Here is a 20,065-nt window from a genome sequence, read left to right on the forward strand (position 1 = left end):
GTCTTGATTTAGATAAACAGATTACAAAATAAATAAATATATATTAAAAGACACCTCCAGGGAGGCCAAAAAAACACTCACACCAACTGTCATACCTTTTCCTTTCATTCACACTACTGCACTCACACCCTCCAAAGAATCCATTCCAATCATGCACCACTCTAAGAGAGAAAAATCTAACTTTTCCCCCAATCCTCAGTGCATTTACACTCTGAACTTCACGACTGCCCTTTTGTCCTCTTTCCATCCTCCATAGAATGAAAAATTGCATCTACTGGTATCACCCCCTATTTCTCCTGTTTACTGGAGTCTGTAGTCCACAAATTTGTAGTCAGTGTTCATAATCTGTATCTAGTGGTGTACTGAAGCCAGATAACACCAGGTTATGCAAGCTGAATTTTACATTCTCAAGAATTTTGTATGCCAGTTGTTCAACCAACAATGACTATAAACTGTACAGGTACACACTTCAATCCACAATGGCTAGTGGATTATGGGTGATAATGGTGACATGGAAAATCCAGTAGGGGCATGCATATTTCGATACCCTTTATGCTTCTTTTCCTTTGACCTCTTCCCTACACAGGCTACTGCATAGGGATTATCTCTTCTAGCCATTTTGCATGAATATTATTTTTCAACAAACATATGCTTAATTTTGCCACTTCTTCTAAAGATAATAACATTCCCATATTCAACATCTGTCAAAGATGTCACATTTCTAGAATGTGTCGTGAACTTAATAAGCCCATTAGCCTTAAGAAGAAGTGACCAAAGTAAAAATGACTGATAATGGAATTTGTTTAGACTTTTCTTTGAGAACAGAGATTTTAATTCTCACAAAGGGAAAATGTTGTGCTCCATATAGACGATAATAGTGGATATAACATACATTTTTCTCACACATCTTTTTTTTCTTGTATCTCCTTTAATTCTAAATGCTGATTCAACTTAAATATATATTAAAAATACATTAAAGAATAAAAATCTAAAACTTAAAAATCATAGATGAAAAAAAAAAAAAAAGACAAATGTGAAAATCTCAGAAGTAGAAATATTAAACATATATGATGAAAAAATTCATTCACTAGGCATTTCAGGAATGCCATCGTCAGAATGAAATAACAAAAGAATGAAACCTTCCACCAATCAAAAGGCATTTTGATTAGTGGAAGGTTTTCATTAAGGAGGTGTCAAATCTCATATTATGTAGAGGCAGTGGAAACTGACAGTGTTGCAATGTGTTTTTATTGCTATGGCTTCTGATATTTAGTTTCATTTTTCTGAAATGAGAGAATGATTACTTTTTATATTTGTGGAATGTGATGCCACCTACATAACATACAACCAAATCTTGTTCTTTCATTCTGATGATAGTATTCCAGAAACGGCCTTACCTTATGCTTTAAATGGATTTCATCTTTCATTGCAATATTTCCATCTGAGGCTTTTACATTAGTCTTTTTTAATCTACAGTTTTTAAGTTCTAGATTCTTACTCTTTAATATATTTTGACCTTTAATCTTTAAAAATTTTATGGTGATATTTATGATTAACATCACATCATTCATCACCGAATTTATTCTTTGTTCATATTGTATCTTTTAATCACATCCTATCATTTTTATGCTTTTAGACTTTCTTATTATATCTCAAGTTTTGAATCTTTAAGATTAAATGGAGTTCTAATTCACTATTTTATTTAGCATTAATATCATTCATTCATACTATTTACAATTGCGACTTGAAGTTTCAAAAATCGTAATTGCCAAAATACAGCAAAACAGCACTAATTCATGATTATTTCATTAGTTTTTTTTTTTTTTTAATTTAAAAGAGCTGCACTCAAAAACACAATCTGATCTAAAGGTCTGCATAAGAAAAACTTTGCTTATCTCTTTATATCTAAGATTATAAAAGGAGCTACGTGAACCATAGGCTCTTAGAGAGAATACAATGCAATATGTATATTATTAAATGCATAAAATTTGGATGTAAAAAAAAGGAGGGAGGTGTAAAGACTTCAGTTTCATTATGTTAAAATTATTAATATTTTATTTATGTTCTAAAGCACATGCTTGTTCTCAGCCCATGCTTCAGAGCTGATCACAGCTTTCATTTTGTAAATAAAAGCAAAGGATCAATTATCTCGCATCAAGCATTGATTATATTATAAAAGTAAAGATAACTCTTTGTTTATTTTGAATAACATTATGTGCTTTGCCATATTAAAATCACAAAATAACAAATAAAATAAAGAAATACCCCATGAACATATAATCTCACTTCACTCAAATTGAATTTGGTAAAGTACATTGTTACTATTAAAAAAGGTCCATCAAATCTTCACACATGTATCAGCTAAGAGCTAAAAGCAAAATTGCATTATAATATTATTCATGTAGTTATGTATGAGTCTAAAATTTCTGTTGGAAGATTTTATTTATATTACTACTGTGTTCAGAAATCATCTATAAGTTCAAATACATTGCATACGTGAATAAGCGGTTTTGAAGACATAAAAATCACACTGATTTATTAGTTTTATATGAAACATACACCTGCATATAGCCATTTTGGTGTAATTTTTCTTAATGAAAAATGAAATATATATTTCCTGCAATGGCTCTTGATCCAATAAAGGTTCCTAATCCACACTTCTAAAGTGATAATATGTTTTTTAACCTTTCATATCATGTAATGTAATTTTAACAGAAAATCCGACCAGCATTTATAAAACAGCTTTTTTTTTTCTTTTACAGGAAATAAGCTACATATGTAAACAAATAACCCAACTTTTAAATAAAATAAGTACTATATAAAAATAAAAACGATTATTGTAAATAGACTTAATGACAAACATGAATCTGTTTCACTAATTAGATTATTCTAAAGCACAATTCTGAACGACATGGAAATGCATTTCTAGACATAACGTGGTAATTTGGAAAAACATAAAATGGTAAGTAAAGTGCTAGAGGTACACACACATGAAATATATTAAATTCTCTAGCACCCATAACATTCCTTTATCCCTATAGTTTCTTGCATTTTTAAACCCATTCAATAAAAATGATACATTACTAAAGATATCATTCAAGCAAATTACCTTGCATTATTAAAAATTTAATTTCAAAACCAACAAAAAAAGAAAATCAATTTAACATGAGTGCACATAAAATGAATGAATTTGATAGACACTGATAGAACAGGTTCACATGTGATTCTTATCTGGCCAAGTTTGTTAATCTATAATTACTTTTCATATGTAGAATAAATGCTCTTTCTGATTACTGTTTATGCTCAAACTTCAGAACAAGTACAGCTTCTAGAAAGAAAAGTACCTGAGGAAAAGCTGAATAACCAATGCTATCCATGTACAGCACTGGACAGTTCAGCATACATCTCCAAACATGCTCAAGCAAAATGCTAAGTAGTAGTTGTTGTTCTAGTAGATAAGCATGACATATTAGTGTATTTAATATTTAACAATTTAAATGTGTCATATTTAACAAGGTAACATTGCCATATGTCCATAAAATTGTTAAATTAAAAAAAAAAAGTTTTAAACTACTCAGACATTCCTTAGTTATCTTAAATTGGTCTTTTTTTCTTTTTCTTTTTGAATAATTAGTCACATATATAATGTACATGATGTACATTATTCTTCATGGCAAGACATGAAGAATAATGGCATTGTTGTCCATGCTATGACTTCTACAAATAAGAGTATAAAATTTAAAGTAGGTGTGAGTGTACATCTTTATTTCTTTTAGGAGTAGAAGGAGAGCAAGAATTATTTATGTGGAAGCCAGAAAACTTAAGAGTCAAGACTTTCACATATTCCATTAGTGGAAGTATGAGTATCTATGTAGTCACTGAACAATGAGAACTGGCAGTGAAGAAATGGTTAAGTGAACAATTCCAGCAGGACAGAGAGCGACACCACCAAAGTAAGAAGTACCAATAATTCTTAAACAGTCTGTCAGCAGATGGTGACAACCCAAATGTTGAAAACAAGCAAGCTCCTAAATAATATCTGTAAGACGATTTATTCAGGTTGTAAGATTCAGTCAAAGTAAAGATTAATCCAAATGTTACAATATCATGGGAAAAACTGCAGAAAAAAGTAGTTAACAAAATTTAAAAGTAGAATTAGATACAGCTGATTCTCATTATAGTAAACAACACCTACTATAGTGAATTCACTTTCTATAGAAAACTATCAACTCAAAAAATCCCAGTAAAAATCCATAGCACTAATTCTCTAGTAAAGAAAATTCATTACAGCAATATTTTCATCCATACTCTTTCTTCTATAATATAAACTACTTTCTCTCTCTCTCTGACGTTTCTCACAAGAAAGATCTAAACTTCATCTCCCACTATCTCTGATAATGAAAATTTATAAACAAAGTAAAATTCCTCTTTTTGGACAAACTTGCATTTCTAGCTTTTCCTTGTACAAACAAATCATATCCAAAGAATTCTCAGCCTCAAAAATCCATGTCCTTTTCACTCAAAACGTGATTTCTCACTTGTGTAGGTGCCATTCCAGTGCAAATCATACAAATCCCAGATTCACCCAACTTTAGAATATTTTTATTTATGTGCCTCGCATCCATGAAAAGTTGCAAACCTATAGCAAGTGTTTCCAAAGTGTGATACACATATCCCCAGGGGTACATAAAATGTTTGGGGGATAAGGGGTACTTTTTTTAAATTTTAACTGCTTTTTTCCCTTTTATATTTCTGTAGCTGTATTGTCACAGATAAGTGCAGGTCTATTCTGTAATTAATTTTTTAAACACAAAAATTCGAAAGAAAGTTTTTCTGGCATGCATCGACTGATCTCCAGTAGGGCCACATCTGGTTGATGGCATGATCATGTTCTGACTGCATGTCTGAAGTATTTGCATTAAAATTTTTAATTCAAATAGTTCAAACTATGCAGTCAAAACTTTCTGCTACATTTCAATCATCTTGTTAAACTTTTTTATTATTGAAAAGTTAAATTTCATTATTTTTGTTTCAACCATATGTATATTAAATTCATATAACCAGAAATGTATTTAACAATTAAAGAAAAATGTTTTCCATCTTTATGATACATTGTAATGTAAATTTCAAAGAATAAATAACCTTCATAATTATTCATGCCTGAATGAACGAGGTGTGTGTGTGTGTGTGTGTGTGTGTGTGTGTGTGTGTGTGTGTGTGTGTGTGTGTGTGTGTGTGAGGGGGGGGTTTACACTGGTATTACTAAAATTTTGCAAGGAGTACACAAGTAGCACTGAAAGTGAGAAACACTGCGGCTATAGTACATTAGTACTGTGAATGGGGATAAGAATTTTTATTTTTTAAATTATTTAAGTATTTTTATTTATATTTTACATAATCCAGAAACATTTCTTTCGACACTAAACAATTTCAAGCCACTTCACAGACTTAAAGTAAGCAGAGTAATTGGTGCTTTTACACCAGAAAAAATTCATCTCACACATAAATACACCCCATCTCCCACTACATACATCTGAGCCCATGGTGGGATTCAAATTTGCAGGCTGTTGACTAAAGAGTGGGATACATTATTTAACCACTTGACTAACTAGGCTGGCATGTGTTTTCAGATTTGGAAGGTGCCACAAAAAGGTGTTAAATTTAAATTTAACTTTCCACTAAAAATGATTGTTGCTATCCAGAAAAGGATAGTCTGGTTGATCCCTCTCTCAGACTTAACATCAGTCAGTTTCTCATTGATGTCCTGCTTTTGGCTTATGGGTTTTTTTTATAGGCACTTTTATAAGTGCTGTTCTGCTTAACTGACTACCACCATTCCTCTGCTTTCCTCTGGATCTGGCAAAAACATATGCATCTGCTAATCAACATCCATTCACAGTCCAGCTTGAAACCTATCAAACCAACCTCTCATCCCACTCCTTCATTACACCTAACTTTGTCCTGTCAGTTTTCTTCATACTATTTTCCTTCTACAGCCTCCAATTCAAGAAATGCATTAACTATTTGTTCATGCATGGAACTATGTGCTATAGGTTTTGCAACCTCCTTTGTAAGATTAACATATACATATATTAAAGAAAGAGCTTCTAACACGTAACTGGGCAGGTGCCCTTAAAGAATATCAAAAAATACTGGAAATATAAGTCATGCAAAAAAAAATTAAATAAATCAATCAATCATTAGAAGCCAGAAAAACTATAAATATAATGAAGGTGACACAACAATATTTTGGAAACCATAAAAATCTAAAAAAATTAAAATAAATGCCCACAAAAATGAGAGAGGTATATAAAAGAAAAAGTCATTATACAGATATTTGCTTATGTTGGAAAACTAGAGTAATTACTATTAAACGTAATGATAAAAGGAACATATTCAGGAAAAATACAGTAAAAGATATTTTATTAATGAAGATAGAAAAAAGCTACAACAAACCTCAAATGTAAAAAAAGTAGATGAAGCAAGTAATATTCTCAAAATACTTAATCACAGTGACAAAATGATTTCAAATAGCAGCCATAGTATATACAGTTGATCCAGATGCTTCTACCAGATGAAAATTATGAAAGTGAGATTTAGTTGTATCCTTTCCACTTCTCTTAGGTGATGCATTGTTAACTATCATCAGCATGTAATTCCTGCTAATGTAATGCTCTGCATATACCAGTTTGTCTTTCTTGCACACTCACACATCTGGATATAAGAATGGCATTATGAAGCAATATGTGTGTGCTCCAGGTCTCTTCGTGTTTATAAAAAACACTGATCAGTTGGTTCTCAGTTAAACTTCAAAGTATCCACTGACAAGCAAACTTTCTGCACTACTTCTCCCTGCATTTTGAGTGCAAATAAATAAGACACTGTGTAGTCACATTTAAATCCATGAAATACTAGAACTCCCTCTCTGTCAAAAGCCTATGTCTGCATATCATGAGTCCAGTATTTCTGGTAACCGTGTATATATAACATTTGAAATAAGACAGAAATTAGCCAGAAACAGCAACTAACAGTATTCAAGAGTGTTCAGACTACTTTCAACATGTGAAAGTTGGATTAAAATAAAATATCTGATTTGTAATTGGAAAAACTTGAGGAAAATTAGTAAAATTAATCAATGGGAGAACCATTTAAAATGGAAGATATTAGAAAGGAATTTTACATTATTAGCATCCAAGAATATGTAGCCCAAGTTAATCTAAAGTAGTATGAAACAGAATGAGAAACATTTAATAAAACAGGATAACAAACAAAAAAGTGCAGTTTGAAGCAAAAAAAAAAAAAAAAAAGTTAGAGTTCAAGCAAAGACCAAGATACAGATCAACAAGATTGCAAATAATCTTTACTATTTCAGAAGGACAGTGTGCATGTGTGTGTGTGCATATGTGAGTGGGTGAGATGGGGGAAAGGGTGGCTTTCAAATTCAAAATCCAATAAATAATTAAAAAAAAAACTCAAGACAGGATTACACTATCAGCATTCTGCAAGCCCTCTGAGGTCACATTTCAGGAAGCAATGTGAATGAAGTTATACAAATTTTACATCTAAATACATTTCTCATATAAATACCTGTTTGGAAATAAATTTATTAAGAGCATAAGATAGTATTCGTATAATGACTTGAAATTATTCCTATTATGGTTATCATGTACATTTCATGGAATATTTCATTCTTCTGTAACTTCCACCATCTATGCTGTACTCCAAATCCACATTCAAAAATCTGAAAAATATAGTAATGATAATATAGTAATGTGGGATTTAATATCCCCTTAATTTAAATAGTAATGAAATATAATTACTAATAATATGCTCCACTACGTATTTTCATATGAACAGATTGTAGATCATTTTCCAATCTGTATTATGTGAATGCCATTCATAGTACAGTTATTTGATATTTGAATGTAAGCAGTGACTATTTCCTCTGAGCACCAAGTACATAAATTAATCCATTATTAAAGGAGGACAAAAAGGAAAATTGGTATTTTACCTTGGTTTCATAACTGCCTGACAAAAGGGAAGGACTGGCAAGAGATGGATAATTCATTTACTTGAAAGAAAATTGAAAGGAAGTTTAGAAGAGACAGGAATAGACAAAAGTAAGGGATGGAAGGGAAGGAGAAGGAAAATACAAGAAGAAGAAGTTAAGCTAAAAGCAAAAGGAGGAGATTGTTGGTAAAAAAGACAACATTAAAGTTGTGGAAGGAGATTCTCTCATTTATCCTCAGGTCTGAAAATGATACAGTATAAAGGAATTAGTCTTCTTGACCAACCAACCTTCCCACAATTCTAATCTAATTTCTTAGTAAATTATCTTCTCTCTCTCTCATCTATGTCTCTTCCTCTGTCTATTCTTTGAAAACCTTCCTTTGAACTTTCTTTCTAGTCAATAACTCCCCCCCCCCCCCCCACTTCATCAGTTTGTGCAATCCCTCTGTTCATCAGTTGGTATTACAAACCACCCAACTCAAAGTAAGACATCTCTTTCTATCCTCCTTTAATATTATATCAATTTAGTGCTCTGAAAGTGTCAGCCAAAGTTAATCTTTGAATAGTATATTCAAAGCACTTTGGCACATAGTTACAATATTAAAAAAAAATTAATTAATTAACATCGAGCCCCACAAGTTGCTCAGCAAATACTTTCAAATTAAAGCAAGTATGCTAACAGTATAATAAAGTGCAAATCGTGAAAAGAGCCTTTACACATTTACTGGACTGGGCCTCATGCCTGTCCTGGCATAAATATGTTAAAAGGATTCAACTTGGCAATAAATTTTATTAAAAAAGAAGCAGATAATAAATATCTATCGTTATATATCAAGAGTCCAAGCAGTTAGATTAGTGGCTATGCAGTTCGCAACCACATGCCTGTGGAAGGAGTGTCCTAGGTTCGATTCCTGTCGATGACGTCAGGAGCTTAAGGATCTTCCTCAGCCATAGCCAAGTTAGGTCTTAGGCATGGACAGCAGGGTTTTTCCACCAGTTTATCTGGGGTTTTTCATCCTCCAAGCAGGCAAACTGGCCCTGTAAACACACAGGCTACAGTCATAGGATATAGTACTGCAAGGAAGGCAATGGGAAACCACTTTGCTCATAATCATTTCCCTAGTATGGTAGCATATAGCTACCCCTATCAGACGTATGGAGGGAATAGAATAGAAAATATATCAAGAAGTAAACATCTTCAAACAAAAAGTATGAAGATGATTTAAGAGTCTACAAAATTGCAAGCCTTGGTAATGCACTACCCAAAATACGCAAATTCTACACAAAGTTTGTATATTTGCCTTTAAGTATTTCATTTGCCTGACAGGCAAACTGTTGGTTCTCATCAGAGACCAGGCAGTAACTCCAGAAGATTTCAGTGCCTTATACTTGAAATTTATGTATTTTTAAAAATAAACTCTTGATCTTTGTGTAAATCAATTAATCAAGAAAAGAAAAAAAGAAAGGATAATAATTATCTATTACTATTTTATACAAAGTAGAGAGAATCTGATCTTTGATACTATTCGGTCCTCAAACTGATCATCACTAATACTGAACTGTTCTAAAGATCATGCAACTGTTGTGATTCAGGTTCTGTCAAGTTCCCTACCATTCCTTGAAATGAATATCAAATCTTCAATTCAAGAAATAGAAACATTTCAAAGAATTTTTCAATTTACAAACGTCAACAATTTTCAAAAATAATAACTCTAGAAACCAAAAATATTTTTGGTTTGGCTGTTAATGGAACAAAATCATAAATATACTTAAGTAAACTTTTGTACATTTAAAAATTAATCCAAACTTAATACAAAATCACAGTGTAAAAAACTAACATATCAAAACATAATTATATATCTTATTTTTTTGTTAAAAGATGAAAATACAAAGTATATTAGGTGTCAGATAAAATCTACTTGAGTATGTAAGGTTAGGCAAGCTTAACCTTTTGTCTGGCTCTTAATGTAATATTAAGAGCAAGCAAAATAAAGACAACTCATTAATGAAATGAGAGTAGTTGTTGGTTGTTGATGGCTGTTCTGTTACTGAATTCACTTTGAGAAGAAACAACTACTAATAACAGGGTTATGTTAGATAATGTAGCCTATGCACAGCTTGGCAAAACAACTTCTTCTACTCAGTTCCTGGGCAGACTACTCTGCAGAGTTTAAACTTAATGCTTAATAAAAGCAATAATACACAAACTGAAAACCCACTGCAAACATCTTTGTACAGAGGAAGGAAGAGAGAGAAAAACAAACTATACAATATTATAACTATTTTTTATAATGTTTATACCTTATGGTTTTGATAAGGGATGAACTATTACTTAAATAACAAATGTGCTTTCCCTTTAACAACAATGTAGCTAAGAGTCCAACAAATAATGAACATGTAGAATCTGAGAGAGAGAGCTGAATGTGAGAGGTATGCTAGACTTTAGGGACAATTACGAATTGAGACAGTGTGTATACACACATTTTGGTAGGATTTAAATTTGATATACTCTAAACAAGAAGCTCTAGTAGTTGATGTGAGGATATGATTAGCTATTATGGTGTCAAAAGGTAGAAGCAGATCTTTAACGACGCTGATTTTAAACCACCTACACATATCAGAATTCTCAAACAAAATTAGAGAATTCTGATCCATATGATAAAAATAGATGCTGGTAGACAGATGGACGTGTGAATGACTCCTTAAAATGTGTTGTGAAAAGCACAAGGTAATGTAAATGTATGATCAGATAGAAAGTTTTGATTTGCAACAAATAACATTATCAATGCAATCAGGTGTTTCAATACCTAGAACCAGTATGAGTTATTTTATGTATATACCAATGTGTACAATAATCACTTGTCATATATTGTATATTTTCCCAACATTAGAAAATACTAATCCACGTGAGGTGTCCTAATAGGTATTTCATTTTCAAAGAATACCAAAATGAGAAGCTGTTAGTGAAGTGAGAGTGAGGAGCTCATTTGTTTCTACAAAGACCATGAATAGGAGATATTTGGGATGCACCAGTTGATGCACATAATGCCTGATGGTGGACAGGAGTCAATGGGATCTTGTTAAATCTTAAACCTGAGATCCATAATCAAGTTTAAAACAAATAATAATCAATCTGCATGATAACTACATAGTAGATATGGATGATAGGACATGAAAAATAAATGTCAGAAAATAGCTAAAGTTCAATTGCACCTATATTTTAGCTGTTGAATGTGTAATTCTTGTAGAAAGGCCTAGACGTTGGTTAAACATGCTTATTAAATAACTTAAGGAATTTACAACGTACAAAGGATATAAATTAAATTAAACTTCAATCTATATTTCCAATATTTTGACAACATCACGTTGCCATCTTCACAGGAACTTAAAATAAAGACAAGTGCACGCAGGCACTACACACACAGTAAATGAGGACGAAGCAGGAAGCTATTGTTTCTCCTAAAAGTCCTGATGGTGCTCCCTAGCAGCCATGTAGGTATTCTTGGCCGTTGGGCTGGAGGTCTTCTGATGCAAGTCTCCCAAATTTGGGACAGTCTCGTGCAACCAAATTTGTTGAGATTTGGCATGTTTCTTAGGGCTGAGGCTGATTCCATGAATAGCCTTTCAAATTTGAATTTACTACAGTGTATTACCATGGCTTTCTTCCACTGTATTCTGTGGCATGAATCCAGAGCATGGTCTGCAAGACCAGAGTGGCTGTACTGGTGAAACCAGTACAGCCACTGTAGATGTAGTCCTTGTGTTCTGAAATTCTGATGTTCGCTGTCCTGCCTGTTTGGCCAAAGTAAGACAGCTTACAGCTGCAATGGACCTGGTATACACCAGGTAGGTCTAAGGGAAGTGGTTGGTCTTTAGTGGAGCAGATAAGGGATGCCAATTTTCTATATGGTCTTCTGTAACACGAGGTCAAGTCATGTTTTTTTTAGGATTTTGGTAATTTTTTCCAAGTTTCCTCTGATGTAGTGAATGGAATATAGGGATTTAGAGTAATCCTTGTTGTGAAGGGAGGCAGGGGTTGTGGTTTATTGGTTTCAATATTTTTTGGATTTTTTTTTTTGGTGGGGGGGGGGGGGTAGCCATTGGCTGAGAAAGTGTTGAGGATGTGATTTTAGTTCTGTGATTAGGGCATTGTCATTTGAACAGACAAGTTTAGCCCTGTTGTGTAGTGTTTTAATAACTCCATATTGTTGTGAGGGGAAGGGGATTGTTGGTGAATGTATCTGCCTGTATGGGTGAGTTTTCTATAGATTAAGAAAAGCAAGGTTCCATCAGGCTGGTGGGTGACTAGTGTGTCTAAGAAAGGAAGGCAGTTGTTTTTTTCCTCTTCCAGGGTGAATTTGATTCTGGGGTTCTTCATGTTGGAGGCTTAATGGATTTTTTACAACACTCAAAAAGAATTAAAATAGAATTTAATACTTCCTATATTTCGTCCTAGTCACTAGGACATCTACGGGGATTACAAAAACAATTAATGTAACATATGCACAAATAACAAACAATACTAAGCCCAACCACGTGGGTGACAATAAAGTCCTATCTAGGTAGAGCGCCCTCTAAGGGCAGTAGTAGGTGGCCTGGAATGTAAGGTGGGAACTCTGGTGATGAGTGTTTCCCAAATCTTCGGAAGCTTAATGCAACCATATTTATTGAGATTTCGTTGGTTTTTGAGAGCTGCTGCTGCTTCTAAGAAAAGTCTCTCTTTCTTGAATTTGCTGTGGTGGAGCATGGTGGTTTTTTTCCATGATACTCTGTGGGTGGTGTCCAAAACATGGTCAGCCAAGCCTGAATGGCCATAGTTGTGTTTGAAGATGTAAGACTTGTGTTCCTCTAGACAGATGGATGCTGATCTGCCTGTCTGTCCAAAGTACGCCAGCTTACAGGAACAGGGTACTTTGTAAAATATCTTAGATCTCTTTTCCTTTGCCATTAACTCTGGGTATTTCTCTTGGAACAACAAAATCTACAAGCAGATAGAGGGAACCGCCATGGGTTCCCCCCTCTCACCCCCCCCCTGCCAATTTCTATATGGAAGATTTCGAAAAACGAGCCATAGACTCAGCCCCACTCAAACCTTCTATCTGGCTAAGATATGTAGATGATGTGTTCTCTATTTGGCCTCATGGCCCAGACACGTTAGACTCCTTCCTCAGTCATCTCAATAGTCTACATCCAAGAATCCAGTTCACTATGGAAAAGGAAAAGAACAATTGTTTACCCTTCCTAGACACCTTAGTCACACGCCTGCCCAATGATACACTTACCTTCACCGTATACAGAAAACCCACACACACAGGCAGATACATTCACAAACTCTCCCACCACCACCACCACCCCTCACAACAATATGGCATCATTAAAACCCTTACCAAGAGAGCCCACAATCTTTGTTCCAGTGGAACCGCCCTCACTAATGAGCTTAGCCACATACACAGCACTTTCCTCTCCAATGGCTACAGTGATCACAGTATCAAAAAAATAATCAACTCCTCCTCCATTCCCCTTCCTTCTCGTCAACAAGATTTTAAAAATGCCATCACCATACCCTACATCCGTGGCACATCCGAAAAAATAGCCAAGATACTAAAACAGTACAATCTACACACAGCATATAAGCCCTACCACAAACTGGCTACCCTTATCCGTTCTACGAAAGATCAGCTCCCTCCTCTCTCTCTGCCAGGAGTTTACAAAGTACCCTGTTCCTGTAAGCTGGCGTACTTTGGACAGACAGGCAGATCAGCATCCATCTGTTTAGAGGAACACAAGTCTTACATCTTCAAACACAACTATGGCCATTCAGGCTTGGCTGACCATGTTTTGGACACCACCCACAGAGTATCATGGAAGAAAACCACCATGCTCCACCACAGCAAATTCAAGAAAGAGAGACTTTTCTTAGAAGCAGCAGCAGCTCTCAAAAACCAACGAAATCTCAATAAATATGGTTGCATTAAGCTTCCGAAGATTTGGGAAACACTCATCACCAGAGTTCCCACCTTACATTCCAGGCCACCTACTACTGCCCTTAGAGGGCGCTCTACCTAGATAGGACTTTAGTGTCACCCACGTGGTTGGGCTTAGTATTGTTTGTTATTTGTGCATATGTTACATTAATTGTTTTTGTAATCCCCGTAGATGTCCTAGTGACTAGGACGAAATATAGGAAGTATTAAATTCTATTTTAATTCTTTTTGAGTGTTGTAAAAAATCCATTAAGCCTCCAACATGATGTCCTCACAGCACTTAAGCCTCTACACACGTATTGATTCTGGGGTGTTGGTCGTTTAAGTGTGTTAGGAAGGAGAGGAGTGTATCGGAGTCATGTGGCCAAATAGCGAACACATCATCAACATAGCAAAGCTATATGGCTGGTTTTTGTGGGGCAGAGTTTAAGGCTTTCTCTTCAAAAGTCTCCATAAAGAAGTTGGCCAAGGGTGGGGGAGAGAGTGGTAAACACATGGCTGTCCCCTCTGTTTGTAGAATTTTCCTTGCCAAACGAAATAGCCTGAGTTCATTGTGAACTGAAATAGGGCTGAGATATCGGGAGGAAATTTAGCTTGGATTAGCTCTAAGGTTTCTTTGAGTGGGACATTTGTGAATAAGGAGGAGACATCAAAACTAACTATTATGTCAGTATGTTGGAGTATAAGGTTAGAAATGCTGGCTTTGAAGTGGGCTGAGTTTTTTTATGTGATGGTGTGTTGCCAGTATAGTGTGTGTGAGCACTTTGGTCAAATGTTTAGCTAATTTTTATGTGGGGGAATCAATGCCATCCACTATGGGATGTAATGGCACATTTTCTTTATGTATTTTTGGGAATCGATATATACGGTGGGGGGGAGTTAAACGGTTTTAATTTGTTAATGACTTCTACAGGCCAAGAAGTGACCTTCTTAAGGAGCCTGTGGAGTTTTCTAATTTGTGAGTTGGTGGGATTGTATTCAATGGGGAGGTAAATAGCCCGATCTAATAATAGAGCATTAAGCTTACCTGTGTAATCCGTTTGGTTAAGTACTATACTACTGTGGCGTTACCTTTATCCGCTTTGGTGATTACTAATTCTTTGTTTTTCTTCAATTCCTGCAGAGATTTATATTCGTTATCGGATATGTTGGTTTTTGGTGGTCTTGCTTTGGTGAGAACACATGCTACATCCACAATGTTTATACTATCCACGATAGGGAGTAGGGATGTACCTTGTTTGTGAATTTTAAGTACTCCATATATTCTAGATGTTTTAACATGAAAAGGCTTGAGTGTTAACTGATGGCCAGGAAGTGACTATGTTTTCAATAATTTGCAAACTTTATTCTTTTGAGATTAGTGGGATCATGATCTACGATTTGGAATGTAGACTGATCTTGTAAAAGTATGTGCATTTTGCTTTCATATTCAGCTAAATTCATCACCAAAATTGCATTACCTTTGTCTGCTTTAGTTATAACAATATTGTTATTATTGTACAGCTCTTTTGGGATATTGTGTTTTGGGAGGCTTGGAATGAATTAAGATGTTGGCCACATCCAAATGAATGTTATTGGTTATTGCTGGAGGCAGGTGGTATATTCCCCATTCAACAGAGGCCATTAGAGGCTTTTGGAACTTGCATGGGAGTAACAGCAAAGTTATGTCCTTGACTTTAATGTGCTAACAGCTTCATATGTTAGGCTACCAATGATAAATTCACAATAACACGATCTTGTTGCAATTGTGGTCGTTTCGTAGCACTATGATGTTGGAGGATTTTTTTTTTTTGTGTTGGTTTTTAACTTTTATGAATTCTCTATCTGCCATTGTGTTAGAGATGTGTCAAGGATATCTCACAGTTTCTCAGTTTAATATATCACACAGTTCATTGCATAGAGCGTTGATGGTTGCATTTATTTTTGAAAACTCCATAAGAGTAGCACTATCTGTTCATGTAACAGTACAAAACTCGCCCATTTATAAATATTTACAAATGGGCGAGTTTACATATTTACAAACCACCACCATAAAAAAAAAAAAAAAATTTAAATATCTGGCACTATTGGTATGGCAAGTCAAGTCCAGCAGACCATGCCTTGATACCCCTTCATACAGATCAAATGGAAGAAAACAAAAGTGCTACACAGAAGTCATTATAAATCAGAGAGATTGTTTTTGGAGTCAACAACAGCTTTAAAACATACTCCAAACTTCAACAAATATGGCTGTATAAATATACCAAAAATCTGGGAGGCAGTCATTTTAAGATCTAATTAATACTTGTTTTCTCTCTTATTCCAACATAGATGGTGCCTATTTGGGACTTCAGTTTCTTGTGTTGTCCGTTACAAATTTTTTAAACTAGTCCCACTGTTCTACCAAATTGTTGTTTTGTGTACCATGACAAAAAAAAAAAAAAAACTGTTCTTGTGCTCTGAAGATGCTGGATATAATACCAGCAAAACATCAGCTAATAAGTTAATAAATATTATTTTTCTTATAATTCTGTGTTGTAATCAATACTGTGAAAATAAATTAACATATATTATGCCATATTTCTTTGCTTTACAGTTCTAAGAGAACAAGTATGACAGCTATCCATCACTGAATCTCTGTCTAATTAGGAAGCCGACTTGTTCATACCAGTTGCTCCAATCACTTTTCCCCTTCTTTTAAGCTAAATAATGCTGATCACTTGTGATTCCTCTCTCTCTCTCTCTCTCTGGTAATTGAAGCTGACCAATTAAAAAGCTGAATTACAGCTGAAGTTTTCAAGTTATTTTTTAATTTGAATAGTACAGACTGCACATAGTAGTTTATAGAAAGAATGTAATTAAGTCATTACACATTCACACTGTGCAGTTGATTTTTTGCAGGCAGTGTGAAATGATGGCAGGAACATCCCTTATGCATCAGGCAGACACATTTTCACAAAGTTTACCCATGTTAGTTGCAACTTTTTCAGTGGAATTTTATTTGTAAAATTTCCATTTGTGAACTGTCTATTGAAAATCGCAAAGACAATGCAAACTGATTTTAAGTTATATATATGCATATACATCTTTATTCACTATAGAAAATTTGCTTTACATAAATTGTTTGCGCTCTGCACCCACCCAACCCAATGAGTGCATTATAAACAGGTGTTATCACATATTTTCTGCAAGTGAGAATTTAAAAAGAGAATGTTAGCCTAAACGTATTTAGTAGATACTATGTTTAGTGCTACAATAAAACTGTTTTGCTTGTTTGCATGCAACAAAGTGTCTATGTGAAAGGATGCCTTTTCATTATGAAGAGTCATTTTCATCCTGGTTATCTTTAATTACACTAATCGTTACTAAATATAGCACATTAGACTGTAAATAACACTGTGCTGTATTTAGTAACACAATAAAACTACTTGTTTATCTTGTTTCCATAGTATCTGTTGGGCACAGGATGTTTTTTTAACAGTGTAGGAATATTTTCATTCCAGTCTTTGGTAAGAATAGCCATCTTTCTTCTCTCTCTCCTCAACCTATTGGTTGGTGGGTATCATAAGCTGTTGATAGTGATCTTCTGTTTTGTGCTGTCAGTTTGATTGTTTGATAGCTTTGTCTATTTTTGATGTCACTCATGTACTGTATTCTTGGTCTCCCTCTACCAGATCTTCCCTCATTCGAATTTGTAGTCCAGTCTGAGTGTCTTATGTTATTTCTCCTTTTTTCGAACATATGTGGTATGTTCTCTTTTTTAATTCTGCCTTTCTTAATACTTCTTTATTTGTAACTCTTTCTGTCCATGTAATCTTCAGTATTCAACTCCAACACCACATCTCAAATGCTATAAGTCATGATTTTTTTTTTTTTTTTTTTTTTTTTTTTTTTTTTTTTTTTTTGGAGAGTCCATGTCTCAGATACATAGAATGCCACACTCCAGACAAAGGTTTTAATATAGTGCTTCGTTGTTCTCAATGACATACTCTTTGATGTTAATTTTTTTTTAATTGTTAATTAAAAAATAATCATAGAAATAATCATAGAAAACAAAGTGAACTCAAACAGAAATAAATGCACATAAAAGTCCAACAAACTGTACAAGATGATTTATGATCATTAGGTCATTGATTAGTTCCTCCATATAGTTATTTACTGAGCTACCAAAGCTACAGCAGCTGTTCATTATTTATATTTTGCAAATCTCTTTCCCTCTCTTCATAAGTGTATATTTTTTAAAATTATATCCATCATAAATGCAAACATGTATATCTAGAGTTTATAAGATGACGTGTAATTCACATCACCCAGGAAACTTACTGAACACACACACACACACACACAAAATTAAATTATTAATAATTCATTTGCCAATAATAAGAGTATTTCTTATTCATGCCTATTTTCTCTCTCTCTCTCTCTCTCTTGTCCTTATATTTGCAATTCTCATGTGGCCCATTCATGTTGGTTCACATATTTACACTTATTAGTAGTTCAAATATACTAACTATATATTCCATTGTCTTTAATTATTGTTTTTTTTTTAAATATTTCCTGAAACAAATACATTCCTTTCTCCCACTCCCCCTACAATGATTTGGTTACAATTAAAGAACCAGTCATGACATGTAGCGTGTTCCTTGATATTGAAACAGGAAATTATGGCAGAGTAAGATATTTTCTCTCTCCTTGCCAGAAGATCAAGCTCACAATGAGAGTTTCCCACTCTCCCCCAACATGAATGTTTTACCTTAAGCCAATGTAATATTTTCAAATTTGAACATTTTTATTATTTCATAATCTTCGATGCATTATTGTACAGTTCCCATTCTATGTTTTGTTGTCAATGTATAATTATCTCCGCTTTGTTCTGTTTCTTTCCTACCATTTCTGTATGGTTCCCTTAAATTATATATTTAGTTTAATCCTTTATCCCAGTGTAAGCAAACAAAGTTTGCACCTGAAGTATCTTCAGGACTGGAGAAACTCGTGGCAAAGGTGGACTAAGTTCACATCACTTTCCTTGGTATCCCATAATGCAAAGCACATATCCTTGCAGACATGTATAATGCTATGCATTATGGGAAGGGTCGCTACCCAGACCCACAAGTGATACCAAGGTTGAAGCAATGCATAACCTAACGTTTCCAAAGGATTAAACTAAATATATAATTTATGGTCTAACCAAGTGGGGGGGAAAAAAAAACTTACAACATCTTTCTCTAATCCAGAGTAATTTTATAATAAGGTGTGACACCATTCAGCAACTGGCATATGGAAATATGAGTTCTGCATTGCTTCAACCTTGGTATCACCTCTGGATCTGGCTCCCACTGAAGAGACCTCAATAAAGGTCGAAACCAGCCTGGGTAGTGACCCTTCCCGTAATGCATAGCATTATACATGTCTGCAAAGAGATGTGCTTTGCATTATGGCATACTAAGGAAAGTGATGTGAACTTAGTCCACCTTTGCCACGAGTTGCCCCAGTCCTGAAGATACTTCAAGTGCAAACTGTGTTTGCTTACACTTGGATAAAGGATTAAACTAAATATATAATTTATAGTCTAACCAAGTGGGGGGAAAAAAAAAAAACTTCCAACATCTTTCTCTAATCTAGAGTAATTTAATAATAAGGTGTGATACCTTTTGGCAACTGGCATATGGAAATATGAGTTCTGCATTGCTTCAACCTTGGCATCACCTCTGAGTCTGGCTCCCACTAAAGAGACCTCAAGAAGGTCGAAACTGGTCTGGATAGTGACCCGTCCCATAATGCATAACATTATACATGTTTGCAAGGAGATGTGGATAAAGAATTAAACTAAATATATAATTTATAGTCTAACCAAGTGGTGTGGGGGGGGGGGAGGAAACACTTCCAATATGGTTCCCTTGTGCCACAAAAAAACTATTTCTTTAGTCCCTGGAGGTTTGTTATAGCAAGAGTCTACTGCAGAAAGTACTGGCAAGGAATGTATGTTACGCAGAGAATTGCTAAACAAAGTCTTTCGATGACTAATGTCCAGTAACTTTTTTTTAATTACTTATTATTTTTTAATCTAATAAACTTTCTTTCCGAGGTTCTAT

General features: G+C 34.3%; 1 protein-coding gene across 1 annotated transcript in view; it reads right to left on the bottom strand.

Annotated features, from left to right (window-relative positions):
- Positions 1-2,423: 2,423 nt before the first annotated feature.
- LOC150109226 (protein arginine N-methyltransferase 6-like) overlaps positions 2,424-20,065 on the bottom strand; it is a 333,254-nt gene continuing 315,612 nt past the window's right edge. Inside the window, exon 14 of the mRNA XM_090412246.1 lies at positions 2,424-7,741. Within this exon, the coding sequence (XP_090268372.1) occupies positions 7,663-7,741 (79 nt within the window). The 3' untranslated portion in view covers positions 2,424-7,662. The remainder of the gene's footprint in view (positions 7,742-20,065) is intronic.

Source organism: Typopeltis vanoorti, chromosome 2, assembly GCF_054136105.1.
Source record: "Typopeltis vanoorti isolate ZY-2024b chromosome 2, IOZ_Tvanoo_1.0, whole genome shotgun sequence".
In the NCBI taxonomy this organism is placed as follows: Eukaryota; Metazoa; Arthropoda; class Arachnida; order Uropygi; family Thelyphonidae; genus Typopeltis; species Typopeltis vanoorti.